General features: G+C 49.3%; 1 protein-coding gene across 8 annotated transcripts in view; it reads left to right on the top strand.

Moving 5' to 3' along the window:
- PTPRN2 (protein tyrosine phosphatase receptor type N2) overlaps positions 1–19,444 on the top strand; it is a 924,814-nt gene that overhangs the window by 870,912 nt on the left and 34,458 nt on the right. For all 8 annotated transcript variants that reach the window (XM_070618094.1, XM_070618092.1, XM_070618095.1 and 5 more), the window contains 2 exons: positions 5,016–5,089; positions 12,006–12,083. In XM_070618094.1, coding sequence (XP_070474195.1) covers positions 5,016–5,089; positions 12,006–12,083 — 152 coding nt within the window. The remainder of the gene's footprint in view (positions 1–5,015; positions 5,090–12,005; positions 12,084–19,444) is intronic.

Raw genomic sequence — 19,444 nt, 5'->3', positions numbered from 1 at the left:
GTGAAAGTATTTAAGAAATGAGATGTGAGACCAAGCCTTGTGACCACATTTCAGGCCACTGGTGCAATGCCAAGACGTGCTCTTGGCATGTTTGGAGCCGGGAAGCCAGCATGAGCCCCTGTGTTGTGTGATGGCTCTCCCACAGGCAGCAAGCTTCCTGGGTGGGTGAATGGGACCATCTGCCTTTCATGTAGGACGGTGTTCTGAATCTGGGACCTCAGCCGCCCCAGTTTGCCCAAGTGCAGCACTGTGTTCTGACCCAAGGAGGCACCGAACCGTGTTGCTTTTCTTCTTAAAAGTTTGATGATCCTAATAGTTTGAGCTATGAGTTTCCAAAAAGCTTAGTAAGAGCAGAACACCTGCCTACTGACCGACCGAGGAAGGGACACTTACAGAAAGAAGCCTGAGCCAGCCTTCTTTCTAAAGAGAACTCCCCACTCAGAGCTAGTGTGTTTCATGAGCACACTGTTGTCTTCAGGTTCCCAGATCTGCAAAGAAACAGGACGTCTATTTAGCTTCTCAGAGTCTTGAAACGAACATAGTGTAAAAATGTATTGCTTTCCCTCAACTCTGACAAGTTCAAAACAATAAAGACGTTTCTCTGTGTAATTGGCCAGAATCATTAGACCAGCACTAACAGCTGGTGGACTGATGGCGGTCGGGGATTTCAGGCTGTGTTTGCAGTATACTAACCCATCAACGGACCTGTGAATCGGAGAAGGAGCTGGTGGTCACTGATGCCGTTTGTTGAGCATATCCCAGTGCACGGGCTTCATTAAAGACCCAGTCCCTGACCCTCCAGAACAATGCTGACCCTCACCAGACACACCCCACATTTCCACTAGCCAAACCACCAAAGTGAAGAAAATGGCATCCAGCTAGCATCGTGGTGTAATCTAAATCTTAACAGAAAATTGAGACAGCTGGAGAGCCCCAAGAGAACATTTGGCAGACCACTCGGATGAAGAAATTCCCTTGTCAAGTACCAGAGTCAGCTAGTGACTTCTACAGATGCCTAATTTGCGTTACTGTCAGCAACATCAAGGAACTCATCGGCTAGTGAGTGAAGACTGCTGGCCCGTATATGTCAGTTCACTTAGATGGGTGGGAATAACACAACCAGGAAGCCTAAAGAGACACTCTCCTTAGAGAGCCATGTTACAAGACGCCGTTACGTCCGTGCACACTGTGTGTCCACACTCCTTTGGCGGCTCGGGGGACATGGGGAGGTTCTAGATGATGACGCGTGTTAGAAGGAATCCATCAGGGATTAAGCTGCAGTGTCTGCCAGAGGACCCTCGTTTGGCTGTCTTCAAGGGTTCCAACCCTAGGGACAGTCAAGAAGGGACTCTACAATTTGTTTCTTCTGTTGGCATTTATGACAATCATTCTGTATTTACTGACAACACAATGTACCATAAATAAGCTTCCCCCATTCAGCTGACTATTAATCATTTAGGTATGTTTCTATCTGTAATCTTGAATTTGTTCCTAAATTCCTTGCTGTGTGCCAGGCATTACAGTGTGCGCTTTATAAACGCCATTTATCACAACAGCCCTATTAGCTAGATATCATTATCCAAGGTTTGGGTGACAAATCTGACACTTTAAAATATTGAATATTTTACTCAAGTATCACTTGGCTAGTAGGTGGCAAGGCTAGGATTCAAGCCCTGGGCTCTTAGCAGTGTTCCAGGAAGAAGGAGGGTGATGTATGTGAAACTACATTTAGAACAGATAGAGGCTGGAGGAATTTGAAATATTGTTCCTGAACAAGGTGGCAGTGCATCCTAACTGCTTCAGGAGTTCAGAATAGAAACACGCTCGGCAGTTTAATGCAACAACTATCTTCTTAATAGGTGTTTTTCTCCTTCCCTCCTTGATAAAACTTATGATTGTGGCTCGTCTTAGAGGAAAATAACCGAGTTATAGGGCCAGATGCAGACAGGAAGACTCTGCCTGAATTTCCCTGTTTTCCTGGCTTCTAAGTGAGGTCTCAGACTAAGATCTTAAAGAACACACCCCCTTCTTAATCAAAATGTAAGTGCGAGGTTGTTAAAAATTCTCGCTCTGTGGTTGAGGTCAGCATGTTATATTTGCTCCCAAGGCTAGGCGGGTGTGTTTATTCTGGCAATGAGGGGAACAACATTCAGTCAGTTGAGCACAGGCGAGAGGGAGGATTATTTGCCCACGAGCCTGGCCCTGGCTTCACCTCCACCTCACTTGTTGACCTTGATTGAATTGCATAATCCTGCCAGGTCACCCTGCCCTCCCTTTGTGGTACAGAGAATAAAGACAGCCATACTCAGAACTTGACGTCATCTCATGGGCTCCATAACATCTCTGTAAAAAAAAGATGAACGGGAGAAATGAACCACAAAATAGCTGAGAGATTTGCCCAGCAAGGTGGAGTATCCACTGGACCATCTTTGCTTTGGGTGTCTACACTCCACTTACTCTGGCCGGTGTCCCTCTGGCCCTTCCAGGATGGCTCCACGCGTTTCAAATGGAGGTTCAAGATGGCCCAATACTAAAAACAAAATAAGTTCACTGTTAATTTTAAAACCAACATGCTGCCACAAAGTCAAATATGTGATGGAGGATGGCAGAACTCTGAGGCTTTTGAAGCCCTTGTCCCAGACTTGGTTCCGTCTTTAAAAGGGTGGCCTCCGGGTAATGGTAGGCAGCTGAAACAGTGCTTCACAAGATGCTCGAGAGCCTGTGAGCTGTCCTCACAGCCAGCAGAGGCTCAGGTGCCCGGAATAGTTTGTCCCATTAACCATCAGAGCGCCAACCTCTTCGAGTACATTTTTATTTCACCGACACTCCGAAACTTACAAAGCATTTTCATAATTTTCCAACTGGAAAAATCCAGCTGGCACTTCTTCCCTGATCCCCGTTGCTGGCAGGGCATGGCAGAGCGGTGCCATCCCCTTGGAGATGAGGGGACCCGGTGGCTCCCCAAGACTGTGCCTGTCAGCTCCACAGGAGGCCGCTTGGCTCTCTCGGGCACCTTCCCAGCGTGACCTCTGAAGCCAGGAGATTCCGGCCTCTGGTTCCTCTTCCCTGTCCCCCTGCCTCCCTTTCCCCAGAGACCCTGCTCTTTGTTAGGTTCTCAGACAATTAGGAGCCGTCCCAATTGCCACTACCACCACTGCCTGAAGTTGGTGTGCTAAGTGTTTACAATGGGGCAGGAGCCCCTCTAGAATCCTCCGGAAGCAGCGAGAAGGCCTGCTCTTTTGTTCCAGAATCCTTTATAAGCTGCAACAGTCAGCCCAGCGCATCGTGCAGGAAAGGGCGCCTGTTCCTGAGCTGCTCGTGGTCGACCCCACTCTGAAACTGGGCCTCTTAAACTCCGTTTTGGGTATTGTTTATAGCCTGTTAGGGCATCAGAGTTGACCAGTTTTTCTGGTAAATTTCATTTCAATTTCCTGCCACTGCTTATTTTCACTCAAGAATAAATTTGTGCAGGAGCCCAATGCCCAGCGTGGGGTTTTTGTATCATTATTCATACCTTAGCTGGGCAGTTGAGCACGTACCATCAAAATACCTTCAGAACATGCCCACAACATTCAGGTGCATGTGACGTGTGACTTGTGAACACACCATGCAGTGTATGAACTCTCTCCCCGTCTCTAGATGTTTCTCCTCTGTCTCGTCTCTTCTGGGAAAATGCTAAGATTAATATCTTAATAAGACGGATAGGATGGCGTCCAGTCCAGTAGCCAAGATTCCCCAGGTTCAATCAGTTATAGGACGTGCCAAGTTTCCCAAGCCCCAGAATTGTTTAAAAAAAAGTTAAATAAAATCTCCTAGAGAGACGAAAGAAACACAGACTGAGGCAGCGTCTCCCTGTGTTGCATCTGCCCGAGCTGCTTTCAGGGCTGGAAGCCATTTCCTCCTGGTGGCCAGGCGTCTGTGTAACTGGGGAGAGGCGGCCAACCTGCAGGGCGGCAGGAACGGGGCGAAAGGCTCATGAGGCTGAAAACCCTGCTGCCGAGGCTGTAGGCCAGGCTGTCATCATTTTCTCCGAAGAAAAGAAATAGGTGTCATGCGGACCACCGAGAGGCATTCGCTGGAGCAAAGATTACAGAGCTGAGTGCTCTCTCAGGCTCCATGACTTTTGGTTTCCAAGAGCACCTTGCAGAGAACAGAGAGAAAGGCAGCTGCACCCCAGGGGCCCTGGAGGGACCAGGAGGGACTCTCGAGGGCGTCCCTCCACCCTCCACCCTGGGCGTTACCAGGCTGAGCCACACACTGCCCTGCGCCCCATGGTCCCTCCTCAGCTTCCCCCCAAGGGTCCCACTTTGAAAGTCCCTGAAAACAAGGGAAAAAGGGATGTCACCCTACACAGGAGGGTGGTTCTTCCAGAGCCAAAATCAAGACTAATTTGTGTATCAAACACACGAAGCTTTGACAAATCACGTGTCCTTTATCCCCAGTGATGTGTCTGGTTTCCACATTCCACAAACTATTCTGCCTGTTTGAGGCACAATTTTAGGTCAGTGAGTCTCCACTCGTACATTCCTCCTCTGCTCCCTCCTGTCTGCATTTTCTTTTTCTCTTACTTTCCTTTTAAAACTAAATTCCCATAATCTCGAGGATTTAACCGTTTTTCAGCTGCAAAACTTTGTATATTGAGTGCTGGCCTATAGCCTAACATTCACGTTTGTGTTTATTTACTGTATGTTGCCCCACATGTCTGTTATATTAAAGGCAGATGCTACATAAAACCTTGGAATCTGAGCTTTACACGAGACTATCTAGGTTCCACCAAGTGAGACTGTCGGTTCCTGGCACACGGCTGATTCCCTGCCTCTCGTGCTGAAGGACCACACGCAGAGGAGGGACGGGAGCAGTCACGTTCAAGAGCCCCTCAGAGGGTCAGGCAGAGCCCCTGGAGGAGGACGGGGGCAGCGGCAGGCAGCCCAGGGGGGTCCCTCCCGCCGTCTCCGCAGAGGCCTGGGTGCTGCGGGCCGCAAACGCGTCTAACTCTGCTCTTGGGTTGCTTGCAGACGATCACTCCAGGATCCTGCTGAAATCAGAGAACAGCCACAGCAACTCCGACTACATCAACGCCAGCCCCATCGTGAGTACTGCCACTTTGTCTGGGGTAGCAGATACGCAACTGCCGCTGGAGCTCAGGGAACGTTTTCCGTGGAAAGCAAGTCCCTGCCCTTCTCAGGGTGACAAGCTTGTAACTAGCCTTAACCACTTGGGCTGGGTTGGGTCTGTGGGCCACTCCCTGGGACCCCTTCACCAGGTGCCAGCCTGTCCTGGGTCCCAGAATCTAGACTGTCCAACAGTAGTGACCTGATGGCTTACTGACTAGAACCCAGGACTTTTAGGGGAAAATCGCAGTTGGCTGCGCTCCCCTTCTCTAGACACACTTGTTCCCTGTTTATTCCGGAGAAATGGAAAAACACAGACCCAAATCTGCCACTTGTCAAAATGATGGGTGGCACTGGGGCAGATTTGAAGTTACAGGCTTGTTTCCTGCGATCCTCCGGTGGGCGGGATCTTCCTTTCAAGGACAGCAGAGGGTTGGGGCTGTGCCTCCTCTGGGAGCGGCCCCTCCAAGGGCTGGAGGAAGCGCTTTCCATCTCTGGAGAAAGCAGCTCACCCCCCTCGGCGGCAGACCCTCTGACCAGCAGGCGTTCCAGCTTCCGCTCTCCTCACAGCCTGCACCGACCGTGGCCTCATCCTGCAGCTCCCCTCTCATTCTGTGAGCCCAACAGTCTTCCTGTCCTGAAGCTTGGTGGGAAGGGGCTGAAAGGGGGAAGCCCGGAGCCTGAGGGTGCAGAAGAGGAGGCGCAAGGGTCCGGAGATGTGATGGCCCAGAGCTAAGGTGGGATGACTGTAGGTGGGAAGAAAGGGAAACGAAACTGTCTGAAGACAGGGTATTTGTGGAGAGCGTGGTTGGTGGTGTTTTAAACCAGTGGCAGAGAGAGGTCCAGAGTTGGTGTGTATTTGTGGGGGAGGTTGACGGTGGTGTTCCCCACTTTAAACTGTGTCTCAACGTTGGTCCTCAGGGAAGAGTCAAATCTTGCTAAAATCTCAAATTTGCATTCAGTCAAATATAGCGCATGTGGGATGCAGCAACATCCACAATTCTACTAACGCAGTGAGATTACTGGTGGTGTAGACGGCTGAGTGAGACGGTCATCTCTGGATTCGTGAAACGCACCCTACAGCGCCCTAGCCACCCCTTCTGTTCCTTCAGTTCTTAGCTTTAGAGGAGAACATTTATAGCCTGATCTCAAGCAGGAGTTCTGGGCGGTACCATGTTCGCAGTTGTTGGCTCCATTGATTTCAGTGCACCTGTTGTATAAAGCTGATTATTTAATAAGACTGCAGTGTGCCATGGGTCAGATCCCGTCTCCCGACACTTCACAGGAAACAGAGAGAGCACACGGTAACATACTCTGCCATGAGAAAGTGGATTCAAAGTGAAGAGCTGGTCTGTTGCACTCCGTCTACACCCGCCTGAGCCCAGGCCTTCGTACCTGTGGTTACTTTTAAGAAGGAGTAACTTCTTACTTCCAGCAGAGGTCGGCCTCAAGGACTGGTGCCATCTGTGTTGTGAGGTTCTCGCTTGGAGCCATTCAATCGGTCTTTCTCAATCAACACACTGTGATGTGTTTAGTTCTCTTCTGTCAGTTCTAATTCAGAAAATCAACCCTAAGCCTCACTCGTTTCATGGACGGAGTGTCATTTCTGGTGAGGTTGGGATTTGTCGGTGCCCATACTTGTCCCTACCCCATGGGCCATGTTGATGGCAGCTCCGAACTGCCTGGAGAACAAGGACATGGGTTCTTTCTGTGGGGTTCCTTGTCCCTGGAATGAACCATGTGACGGGGCCAGAAGGAGAGAGAAAGCAGCTATTTTCAAGTCTAAAAGGAGAGTTCAGTGTGTGGCACGCCCAGCTCTCCCTCACTTTGCGGGCTCCAATTTCCAGGTGTCTGAGCTATTTCAGGCTAATGTTTGGTCTCGATGTGGATAAGGGTGCTCGGTGCGGAAGCTGCGTCACCCTTAGAAACCATCCAATGGCTGTTACCCTCACACCCACGGGCATTAAGGGTGTTGTGGAGGGTTACATGAATTCCTGTGCTTCTGTGCAATTCCCAGTCCCGCTTCTAGTAGTGGAAATTCAGAACAACCTCCCCAGGCCTTACTGGGCAGGGCCTGGGGTCAGAAGGCGATGCCAAGAGAAAGAAGGCATTTTATGGTATCTTTTGTGTTTTCCTTTATTCCATATTACAATTCCTTTTTTTTCAATTTTGGGTTGTAAGAATGAACTAGGAGAAATCCACAGTACCTTCTCTCTCTGAAATTACTGGAGGTACCATGGTAAGGAGACTGCCAGCAGCCGTTGAATGAAAGCTCGCCATTAGAACCCAAGAAGACCCTCGCTGTGCAGAAAACCGTGATAATCACGTCTGTCATGTTTGTACTTAGTCCTCGTTAAATTCCGGGGAAGTCACCCAGTAGTAAATCGTGTGCAGTCTTTGCTTTTAAATCAGAGGTCATGAAAGTAACAGGGAATTCTGTTTTCCCACGTAGGGCGTCTGAGAAACCCATCAGCTACGTTTAAAACCTCGGCTGGGTTGTTGTTGAGGACGCAGACTGGGCAGTGTTGTCAGCACAACCGGTTGCTCAGAACAGCAGAGGTTTCATTACCGGGAATAAGTCCGAAATTCCCAGCAATACTGGAAAATAAACATACTCTTCATTCTCCTGTTTATTAAGGGAGAAAAAATTGTTTGAAGTTTTAATTCTGAATTCCTTGGACTAACTTAAGCAGGTATAAATTGACTCCTCAGAAAAGGATGGTGGGTCAGCTGCCCTAATATCGTAAGAAATTGGCCAAATATGGGAGCCAACTCTTTGGTTCCTAGAGGATATTTACAAGCAAACGTCTATGTGTGTATAATTATGGTTTATATTCCATATTTTGCTTAAATAAATCTCAACTCATAAGAATAAAACAGGAAAGTAATTCCCATTGATAAGTCAGTCTCTCTCCCATTGATTATTGAAGCTGCAATTTCCCAGCAAATCCCCGTAGGAAGACTCAGCATCTGGAAAAGGGACCTGAACACTCAGGATTTTGCTTGATTTTTGCTTGTTTTCAAGAAAGTGTTCTGTGAAATTTGCTTTAAATGTCAGGAAAAGCAGGTGCAAGGATGGGCAGGTAGGAATACAGAAAGGTAACACACGTTCACTCTGTGAGATTTCAGCGTAAGAGGGTGGCCCCGGGCGTACCCCTCCCAGAGGTCGGCCCAGGGCCTCCCTGAGACTTCGGGTCCCAGCTGCCAGGCCGCGGGTGGTCTGGGAGCAGACCCCACTCTCCCCTCACCTCCACACCAACAGGCAGCCCCACCAGGCATGAGGCTTTGGGACGTGGGTTCCTTGTCTTGATATGCTGAATCCTTAGTTTTTAAAATCATTTTTGTTTGGAATATTAAGGAAAGTTTTTTAATACAGATTAGAGTTTCTAAAGATAAAACCAGTCACTCAGCTTATTTAACAATTGTCATTCTACAGCTTAAGGCAAATTGCTAGTTTATTCTTTTAACTGTACATTTAGAAATTCATAGGAATATGCCTAGTTCTTTTGGTGTCTTCATAAGAATCACTCTGCCACGTGGACAGTAGGTTCAATGCAAACAGATGGTTTTCCATTTTCCAAAAAACAGGAACAATAACCATAGTAAAATGATATAGCAGAATGATACTGTTAACCTTAGTCGGGCCCCAGCCCCCTGTGTCCCTCGAGGACGTGCAGCCCCTCGGAATAAGTCACGTTTGATGGTGTGGTCAGGGTCTGCTACCGCAGAGGGTCCTCTTGGGGTGAAAATGCTTAATCATGGCGCCACTGGACTTGGTCAGATGCCCAGCCACTCTGGGCCGCTGGAAAGCACGTGAGCTTGGCGTTCATCAAAGCGGAGCCCCTCCATCTTACAAACTCACAATGGAGGACCCGACCTGTCCCCACAGGCCTCAGCCACCTGACAGTGCGGCAGCTGGATTAACAAGTGTACAGGCTGTCACTGACGGCCTCAAGCTTACCACCAAAACACTAGCACACACCCACGCCCAGATGAGTCTGCATGCACAGACGGGTGGAACCCCAGAGCTGAGGGCGGTAGATCATGTTGTCCAGTCTGCTCTCCGCCTCCCACCCCATTTCATGGATGCTAGACCGAGGCCCAGACAGTAACTGACTTTTTCCCAGTCATGGAGCTTATGCTTGTGAATGTAACATTTGAACAAATAGAAGGTATACCACAAAGAAGTGGGAGACAAAGAGAAAGAACGGAGGAAGATTAAGCACAGAGCTCAGAGGAAGCTGCAGGCACTGTTTGTTTCCATCGAGAGCAGTGGACGAAGACACACCCGCCATGTTGGGGTTGTCACCAAAAGCCCCAGATGGAAAATCAGTGTGAGCAGAAACTTACTTGATTTCCTCTAGGTACACTGCTCCTGTCTGGGAAATCGTAAATGTGATAAAACTTGCATTCATTTAGTTACATATTTGCTTTACTTTTATTCAGTTCGAGACTACACGAAACCACAAGAAGGCTTTCTGCGGCCCGTATTTGCTTCATGCACAAAGTGCTTCTGCCCAGAATCGTTTCCTGTCCAACAGGATGTGCATGGAATAATTGTGATTGTCTTCTGAGTTATTGTTAAACTGATGGCACATTTCACCACTCTGTGATCAGTGTGCTGTTTACTGCCATCCAAGTGGCAGCCTCATGACAGCGTCGCAGGTGGAGAGCACCCGGCCGCGGTGTGCACCGCTGCCCCTCGCCCCACCTCCTTCCCTGTCCTGGGGGCTTGAGCAGGCGACAGTGGAAGTAGCTGAAACACCGTGACAGTTCGAACCTGCCACCACACTCGCTTTATTTACCCTCCTGAAGGCTGTGCAGATTCCACTTTCAATCACACATTTCTCATTTTGGAAGCAGCTAAAGTGTGCCAGTTTGAACATACTAACAGTTTAAAAATGTGTTGCTCTCTAAATTGCTTTGGGCAAAAAAGCACATTTGAGAAGGAGGTGGGGTTTTACTTTTATGCAGAACTATTTGCAAGGAGGAGACAGGGGTCTCCATAAATAGCTGTCACCCTCAACAAACGTATATTTTGTAAAATCAAAACTCCTTATTTCTGCTAAGCATTTTTCCACTGAAACATTTTAGTTGGGGCTTTCAGAGAGAGTAACGTAATTTTACCTGTGTTGTGTGTGTTGTGGTGAATTTCAGAACGAGGTCCGGTTTTAATTACGAATCACTAAATCAGACGCACAAAAAGCGCTTTTCCTGCTCCCCCACCCCTGAGCCAGCGTCACGTTGTTGTTCTGTCTGAATAACTTACATCTGTTCTTTTATGCTCTTCGCTCTTCCGTGGGGTACATAATTATAAGGTGCACTCAGTGCGTCCTTTCATGCTGACAAGCGTCATCTCTGAAAGTCTTGATGGGTGAGCATGGATTCACCAGATTGCTGTCAGAGAAGAGGGCCTCACATGGCTCTTCTTCAAACCCAAAGGCAGAGCTGTGTTTTAAGGTGGCACCAGGGTTTACGGCTGACGTCCTTGTGCGTCGCCTCAGAATTACGTGCGGTCCAGACTTTATCATTTTTCACAATGTTGGGAAATGCATTCTCAACAATTATCTTTTAAAAATGCACAGCATTTTAAATCTTTAATGAAACCCTGGTCTCACAAGAGGACATTCTAGTGCTGGACGTGAAAGAATAAAGACCTGCACACGTCTCATTAGCGAGCGGCTCTCCCACACAAAGGTGAGAGTCCGCCCTGTCTGCTGGGGTGGTCTCTGCGGTGCCTTTTGGGGTGTGTGGGAGGGGAGGAGAGGGATGAGGTCTTGGCTGACACCTCGCCTGCTGGCTCCCTGTCCTCGTAGGATGGCCACGGTTTGGCGTTGAGGGGAGAGAGCCCCGTTCATTTGACAACCCTCAGACCAGGCTTTAATCCTGTTTGCTTCTCCAGGCTTTGTTCTCCTGTTGTTGTTTTTTTTTTCCCCCTGCTTAGTCAGTCTTTGAGTTAAATGTTATAATTAAGGTCTTTTAAGCCAAACTTCCCCTATTGAGGCTCGCAGGCTGCACTCGGACAAATCAACTGGCCGGAAAACCCACGACTCGTTCTTCTTTGTTTGTTTGTTTTCATCTCTCGTCTGGCACTGTAGAAACAGAATAGGAAATTAGCTGCTGGAAGGCTGGGCCCCGTCTCCTGGGAAGTGCTTGCCACACTGGGCCGCAGACTCCGGCGGCATGACTCAGCTGTGCCTGAGCCCCTTTTGGGGTAAACAGAAACGAGCCCCCTGTGAGAGGAGTTAACTCTTTCTGGGAGGCAGGACCCTGAGGAGTTGTTCACGGGCCTGGGGGAACCGTGGCCTCACCCTCTGCTGAGATTGCAGCTTTCACCTCTCCCCAGCCCGGCGCCTGCAGTTCTAACAACTGGGCTCATTACCTTGAGCCCTGCACGTGCCCTGTGGCTGGGCTCGGAGGCCGTTCACGCAGACACGTGGCCAGCTGTTTGGCAAGCACTCGCATCCCCGGAAGTGTTGCCGGTGCTGGTTGGGCCGCCCTCCTCTCCTGCCCTCATCCCGCCGTTCTGCCTCAGCCTGGCCTGTTACGTGGGTCAGTTCACATATTGGCATCTGGTCTCTTTGGTCTACTGGTCTTTGTTTCTGCTGCTGCCACTCCTGTTCCGTCAATATCAGGTGTAGAAAAAGCATTCAGACATGATGCCCAGGCTCCAGGCTCCAGACCACCCGGGCTCCACCTAAAACCCCAGCTCGAGTTTGAGCCGGGAAGGGCAACAAAGAAGACCAGCCTGCGTCTTCTCACTTCTGAGAGTGTGTCACTGTCGCATTCAGCGCAGGGCGAGCCACCGTCACCTCCTCCTTAACCGCCGTTTTCCCTCCTCATTTTTTGACCAGCTTTTTAGCTAAACTTGTTGCTGTAATGTCGTTTCTGCAGATGGATCACGACCCTAGGAATCCTGCATATATCGCCACCCAGGGACCACTGCCTGCTACCGTGGCTGACTTCTGGCAGGTGAATCTTTTTTCATTAAAATTGTGTTTCTGAAAGTAAGATCTTAATCAATTGATTGTGAATAACGCCTTGGGTTTGATTAAGCCAATTCACACTTGTTTTCAGGTGCTCGTCCGCCTAAAGGAGCGAAAGTATTCCTCTCTCTACCTTGAAATAGTCCCTGCCGGGGTTTTTCTGGGAAAGCCAGGAAGGGACCCAGGACTAGCCAGGGGCCCACTAGTCTCTTTGAGCGTGTTAATACACAGGTGCCGTCATCTGCATTTTCTGGGTAAGGCAGGTGAGCATCCGGAGTTTATATGACTCACCCGAGCCGGCACCTGGAAACTAAGAACATGTCTGCATGGCCCCCAGCTCTTTCCTTCATGCTATTTAAGTAAAACCCCTCAAACTCCCATGTTACGTTGTTCAAACTTGTCATCGTGGCGTAGAACCATTAAACTTTGGCATTAGGACAGTCCTGAGGACAGGCTGTCCCCACCACCTGTGAGACGCTGTTTCCTCCGTGCTGTGCCTACCGAGAGGTGGTCCAGACTGCGTGAGTGCCTCTGGGCACAGGGCACACAGCACCCTCGGGCTGTGCAGTCCTGGGGCAACTGCTCCTGTTGCAAGTTCTTCCTTACGCCGTGCAGAACTGCTGCCTGAGATGTGAGCCCATCGGACCTGGCTCTGCTCTTAGGATGTCGCTGAAATGTCATAGAACCCAAGGTCTGTTCACTGCAGTTCACCAGCTACAGCTCGGGCTTCTCCTGCTCGGCAAAAAGGACAAGAATATCCAGAGTCATGTGGCAGAATGAGGACTACCAACAGAGTTCCAATAGCACCAGAGTTTCCATTCTGCCATCACCCGTTATCTAAAATGTGCGTGTTTACGTATGGCATTTAGGGCCCCCAGTATGAGTTGTTTTATTTTTACCAACCTCAGATCCTGCTCATTACTTCGCATGTGCAAGACTTCACTCACCAACAGAATCACAACTTCTTGAGGGCATGTGGACACTTAACAGCATAAAAACTGCTCCCATCCACCCTCCACTTGCTGTGGACCAGGTCCTGTGTTAAGGGTTAGACGTCAACGCTCTCCTGACTCTGAGATGTTCCCCACTGTGTATCTGTTTCTGTGCCCAGATTTCCCTCCTCTTAGGTCACCAGTCATTCAACTTAGAGGCCACCCAACCAGTGTGACCTCATCTTGATTGATTCCATCTGCAGAGTCCTGTTTCAAATAAGGTCATGTTCACAGGTTCCGGGGTGGACACGAATTTTGGGGAACACTATTCCACCCATTGCAATGGCTAAGAAGAAAACAGACATTGCTTGAGCACCTAATATGGCGCTTTTGTGACAGGGCAAGTGGCCAGTGTGGGAGTCCAGAGAGAGGCCGCCAGGCGGGCAGGGTGGCGAAGGAGGGGCGGAAAAGCACCGAGAGTTCCATGGTCTTCAGCAAGGGAGACATGGTCGGCCTAGCATGTCCGGAACGAGGAGGTCTAGAAGACGGATTAAGAGTGGCTCCTCTGTCTTCACGTGAACGTGGGACATCTAGAACATTCTCTCTGTAGGATTTGACTCACAGCGCGAGCCCTTCCACCTTCGCCACACTGCAGAATTTCTCACGCGTGACGTGGAAGGAGCCTTGCGTATGTGTTCACGGGTGCGAAGGACTGAGGTTTCTCTGAGAACAGCTGTTTGCCTGCAGGGAAGTGGGACCCCTGCACCTGCCAGGGCTCATGGGGCCCGCAGGGGCTTTCACACGGCACCAGCGGCCTCGAAAGGAGAGTCAGGATTGCTTTTGTGGAGAAGTCTGAAGGCGTAAGCCAGGGCGTGGAGGACCGGCTTTGGGTGGCAGGAGTAAGGGACTGGTCCTGGAGGAATTTGGCAGATCCTTGGCATTTCTGTCACCATTTCCTGCTCTCTTCCCAAAGCAGACGTCACTAATAGCCTGTGGGACTGCCCCAGCTGACCCACATGCAGCTCTGCCCTCTCCCTCCACATCAGCTGTGACGAAGCTTATCTGCGAAGGGAGTCTGCTATTTGCCACCCCTCCTTTCCTATTTTTAGGATGAGCTGGCAGAATGACGTTCTCTCTGCAGTGGTAGCTTCCGGGCATGGCCGCCACGTGCTGGGTGTGCCTGGGAGGCACAGAGCAGTCGTCTCTTAACCAGAAATTCCGCCAAATTCAGGTGCGTGAGGAGTGTTTGTGGATGTGAAATACAGAGCGGGGTTACGTGAGGTCCCTCGCGCTGGGTGTGGCAGTGCCGTGGCCCAGGAACTGGGCGGTCACCACAGGACTTGGACTGATGGCCATTCCCTGGTCACACGAGGTGGCGAAGCCCAGAGGAAACTCGTGAATTTCTAGGCTTGTCCACCTGCTGGACGAATGGCTAACTCTCAGACAGAATCAGAGACTGGACGCCTCTCCCGGCTGGCGAGATGGGACACAGACCCCGTGACAGAGCAGCCAAGCGCTGGCTCGAATCAGCAGGAATGCGGTTGGTTCCCAATTCCTGTTAACATTTATTTCTATTATTAACATTTTATCAAAAGAAGTCCACCCGTCAATTTCTATTTTGCACTTTCTGAAAGCGTTCTGCCATGAAGTCTTAACTGGGGGAAATGCACTTTCTCCTCTCCAAAAGTGATAGGCTCAATTTACATAAAGTTCTTGTTCTTTAGCACCCACAAATGATGGTTCTTAGGATGGTCGAGAAAAAACCTGAGCTAAGAACTATAAGAGACCCACAGAATGTAAAGATTTTTCCTTCCAAGTACTTACTGTGCAGTGGGGGGTGAGGCAGAAACACAGGAGAAAGGTAATTGAGTTAAACAGAAGGGTGAGGGAGCAGGCCAGGGCGCCCCCAGCCATGCCGAAGGCCTGAGGCTGTGGAGGTGACGGTGTCTTGGAGCATCTGTGTGCACTTGCAGCACTGGGTCCAGCAGAGATCAAGTTGGAAGACACAGCCCTTTTCCGTAGTGCGCTCCCACGCTCCCATCTCCGGACAGACAGGCTCTTCTGGTCAGCCGACAGATGACCACTTTGCAGGCATCGCCATCAAAGCTGCCAAGAACCAAGCCGGAGCCTCCAGAGGTGACCGAGCCTGGTGTCAGTGGAGGTGACGGGCCCACACCACCTAATTAAAACCCCGCAAAGCTGACTCTGCTCTGCCAGCGCCTGCTCATCACCACTCAGACCCCACTCCACGTGCGGGCACCCCATGCCATCCCACTGCTCCCCGATCTCCAGGATGACCAGGGTCACACAGTCCCTCTTCCTCCTGAGACCATGGCAAACCAGGGCTTGTGACTTACCCTCAGTGGCATGACTCCAAGAGTGCTAGAAGGTCCCCAATTCCTTTCCCTCTGTGATGCTCGCAATGACTCGCCCTTGGTTGTTCATTCCTGTATATCCTCTGGGTAGCCAACAATGAAAGACAGGAGCATTCAGAGATTTTGCTGATTCTGGAGTGTCGAGAAATTGGGGAAGGGAGAAATTTACTTAGGATCCCTGTTAACTTACAGGTTGGTTGATTTTAAAGCACATTATCTGATTAAAGGAAAATACAAGAATTGAGGACAGTTCACTGCTCAGGAAAAACTTGAGTTTTCATTACCTGAGTTCATAGGCACTTTAACCACATGCCCTAGATTTTCCGGGACACTTTACTTAAAATATTTAGCCTTGTTGAATTTTCTCTACATAAATTCACAGCTCCTTAAAGATAAAAGGAAACTTTTGTCAGGCCATCTTATCTAAATTCGGGTTTGAAAACCATGGCCCCTGCAGGGTTGTGCATGGTTATGCCTGGCGAGCATGGCAGCAAAAAGTTCGTGAGTCCTCTTCTGACACAGGCCACAGAGTCGACTTAGGCTTGGTTGAAAAATACATATCCTGAGTTTCTTTTTTAACTGATTTTTATGAATCACGGCTGAAAACATCCTGACTATTCTGCTGTTACGTGTAATGCAGGTTCCCTAGTCTGCCTGTCTGTGTCTGCCTGCCTTCCCCCGCCTCCGCCTCCCCCGCCGCCGCCTCCTCCTCTTGATTCACAAGTGGATCTGATGCCTTTATATCAGGTCTTGATTTTGAAAAGGAAAACGGCAGCCTAACAGTGGCACTTCTATCTAAAGGGACAATACGCATATTCAGTCTGAAATGGGAACACGGGCCTCAGGACTCGAAGCGATTCTAAGTGACAGCATCCTCGGGCCCAGGTTGCTTCCTATATAGTCAAATACTGACATAAAGCCCTCCATGGTGACTGCACAAGTGTGGATAGAAAAGAAGTCCAGTTTGTAAGTATGTGGCCTAGGTAGGGAAACCCCTAAATGACACAGTAGGCAAGCCCCATTGAAGCTGCTTGACAAATAAGCAGGCCATTCTTTTCAAAAGAACTCTTACTTGATTCCAGTGCAATGGCAAATGCTTCTTATTTAGATGCTTTCTCCTCCTTGCCTGGGCAAAAGTATTGCTGGTGGAAAAAAATTCCAAAAGTTGCTGCTGTTTATCAGATATCAAATCGTACCTGTGTGACTGGCTGGGGCTCGGGTCCCATCCGAACTGCTGCAAGGTGCGCGTCCTGCTGCTCGGCCCCAGCCGGGCAGGACATTTTATCCCAGCACTGCTACCGTGCACGTCGGCTTCCACGACCTCACTGTTCTATCTCTAAAGGAAGCCCACGCTGACACGTTCATTTACTGGAAAACAGATGAGGTAGGTGTGTTATGAGTCATTTGTGGAAGACGTAATAAAGATTTCATTACCCTTCGTTTACTTAGGTCTCCATCTCCGAAGTTATGGTGTGACCCAGCGCCTGTGACTCTGTGACTGGTACAGAACAGGGCCGGAAAGGGCTCGCGATGTTACGTTTCTTAAGACTGTCCTTTAGGCAGGGTGAGGGCGGGCTTTGGAAATCTCTGCCGCAAAAGGTGTTACAGACACTTGTTTTTTTCCTTCTTTAACCTATTTCAGACCAAACGGTTACAGCTGATTAACATCAATGAGCTCATGAGGAGTAACATGAAGTGCTCTTAAGCCTTATTAACTGACTCATTATTTTTAAATATGAGTCAGCATCTTCATCGCTGGGGTTCAGTTTATCTCTGTTCACCCCATGAGAGGAAGTTTACAAGGGAGACGACGGTGCGCTCAGGACTGCAGGGAGAAGCTCAGCTGGGTGGAGAGAGGCTGTCTGCATATCCAGCAGCTGCAGCATGTGTGCAAACAGTTCATGTGCTTTAACAAAAACCTGCGTCTCTCTGCGTGAAGCAGGTCCTGCGAGGACCTCTGCCAGGCAAACCTTTGATAGCATATTCTTTGAGTTATCTCTTTTTACAGAAATATTCAAATGATCTCTTTTGAAATTATCGATTGTTTTCAACTAAGCACCAGCCATAATCAATCTCTATGCTAGATGCCTTGGAGGGTAGAAATGGCAGCCAGACGAGTGTCTAGTCTTCAAGGAGGGGACAGCCTGGTAGAAGACAGCCGTGAGAACGTAGGTGAGCGTAATGCAAGCAGAAGGGACACATCACAAGAGGTCTAGTCAGAGGAAGGAAAGGTTTTCTGCCTGCAGGGACCAGGGTGCTTTGTAGAGAAGATGGCCTGGGCGTTTTACTGTTTCAGGTTGATCATCTTTCCTTTTGTCGGTTCTTAGCGGGGCTTTGAAAGAGTTTTGTTTGCTAAATATTTAGTATGTACTCCAAAAAGACTTGGCATGGAGAGACCCTACAGCTCTTTCCATGTGCTTTAATTAGCTTAATTCGTGAAACAGAGTTGACATTTTCAACGCCCATGAAGGATCTGAGGGATGGAATATTCGGCCACATGTCAACGAGTGTGCTGGTGTCCTGGGGCTGCTGTGACAAATTACCACAAACTGGGGAGCTTAACACAACAGAAATGCGTTATCTCACGGTTCTGGAGGCCAGAAGTCCAAAATCAAGGTGTTTGCAGGCCCTGCTCCCTCCGGAGCGTCGAGGGGAGCATCCTTCTTCCAGCTTTGAGTGGCCCCAGGCGTTCCCGGCTGTGGCAGCATCAGCCCAGGCCCTGCCTCCTCATCACACGGCCCTCCCCCGTGTGCCTCTGTCTTTACATGGTGCTTCCCTGTTCTCATAAGGACATCAGTTTTATTGGATTAGGACCTACCCTAATCCAGTATAGTCTCATCTTTTTAACTTGATCACATCTGCAGAGACCCCATTTCCGAATAAGGTCTCGTTCACACGTACCAAGGGCTAGGACTTCAGCATATCTTTCAAGGGGACACAATTCAACCCATCACAGAGGCAATATGGATTTTTCTTATCAACAACGTATAAACGTACTCAGTTGTATCAAATAGCAGCCAAAGTCTGTATTTCGTGTCACTTGGGACCACTCTCTGAACTACTTAGTGTCAACTTCTCCACTTGCTGCTGATGACCATGGACAGGTTCCCATTCTAAGTAGCGTCAGCTGTGTTGTCATCATGAGAGTCTCCTCTGTGTCATCTTTGAGTGGCTCAGCCTGAGACGGGCTCACAGAGATTGGCAGCAGGTGTAGCCACAGTGTTCTGTGGTAGCTGAGAACCAGTGAGCTGGCCGTTTGTGTTCCCGCGGCAGCAACCACCAGTGCAGTTGCCAACGCTCCCACCCCCCGGGCACTCCAAGTGACAATGTTCAGGCATCCTGGGCTTTCAAGGGGGACCTCCAAGGAGTAAAGCTGTGTTTTTGAGAAGAAGCTCACCTAAAAGGTGGGCTTTCCAGCTCTTCTCCGAAGCACAGTGACAGTAATTTATACTCGGGATCCAGCGCTTACAGCTCATTTTTAATCCACTTTGGCAGCTTTTTTTGATCCAGAGATGGAAGCACTTACTTCCTGTTTGGGAAAAGTAATCCACTTTATGCCAAATGAAGGCAACGTGGGCAGGTCTACGATGGCCGTGGCTTACTCCAGGACATTCCCACCACGCCCGCTGGTGACAGGGACCTTGAGTCACCTCTGAGTCTCCCGATGCACACCAGGTGCTCAATAAACCAGAAGATGACCGTGCAGGATGGGTTCTCTGATACTTAACCAAACAGAACTGCTAGAAATTGCCGTTTCTGGTATTCAAGCATTCGGCTCTTTCATTTAGTAAACTGCCTATTTCGGTGGACTACACCCAGATTAGGTAGGGACTCTGGGTCGTAATTTACTTCCTCGAATAGAAAGGTTTAGATTTCTCTAAGATTTGTCACACAAACAGCACCCTCCTAGTGTTGGGTACCAACCAAGCCAAGGAAGACAAAAATATTGAAACTACTCCCTGTTCAGAAATGGAAACTGAGTTAACTGGAGTTTCCACGAGTACCCTATATTCCCACCAAAATCCACACTAACTTGTTCA

Source organism: Equus przewalskii, chromosome 4, assembly GCF_037783145.1.
Source record: "Equus przewalskii isolate Varuska chromosome 4, EquPr2, whole genome shotgun sequence".
In the NCBI taxonomy this organism is placed as follows: Eukaryota; Metazoa; Chordata; class Mammalia; order Perissodactyla; family Equidae; genus Equus; species Equus przewalskii.
Note: the sequence above shows the minus strand (reverse complement) of the source record. Positions and strands in the feature narration are given on the sequence as shown.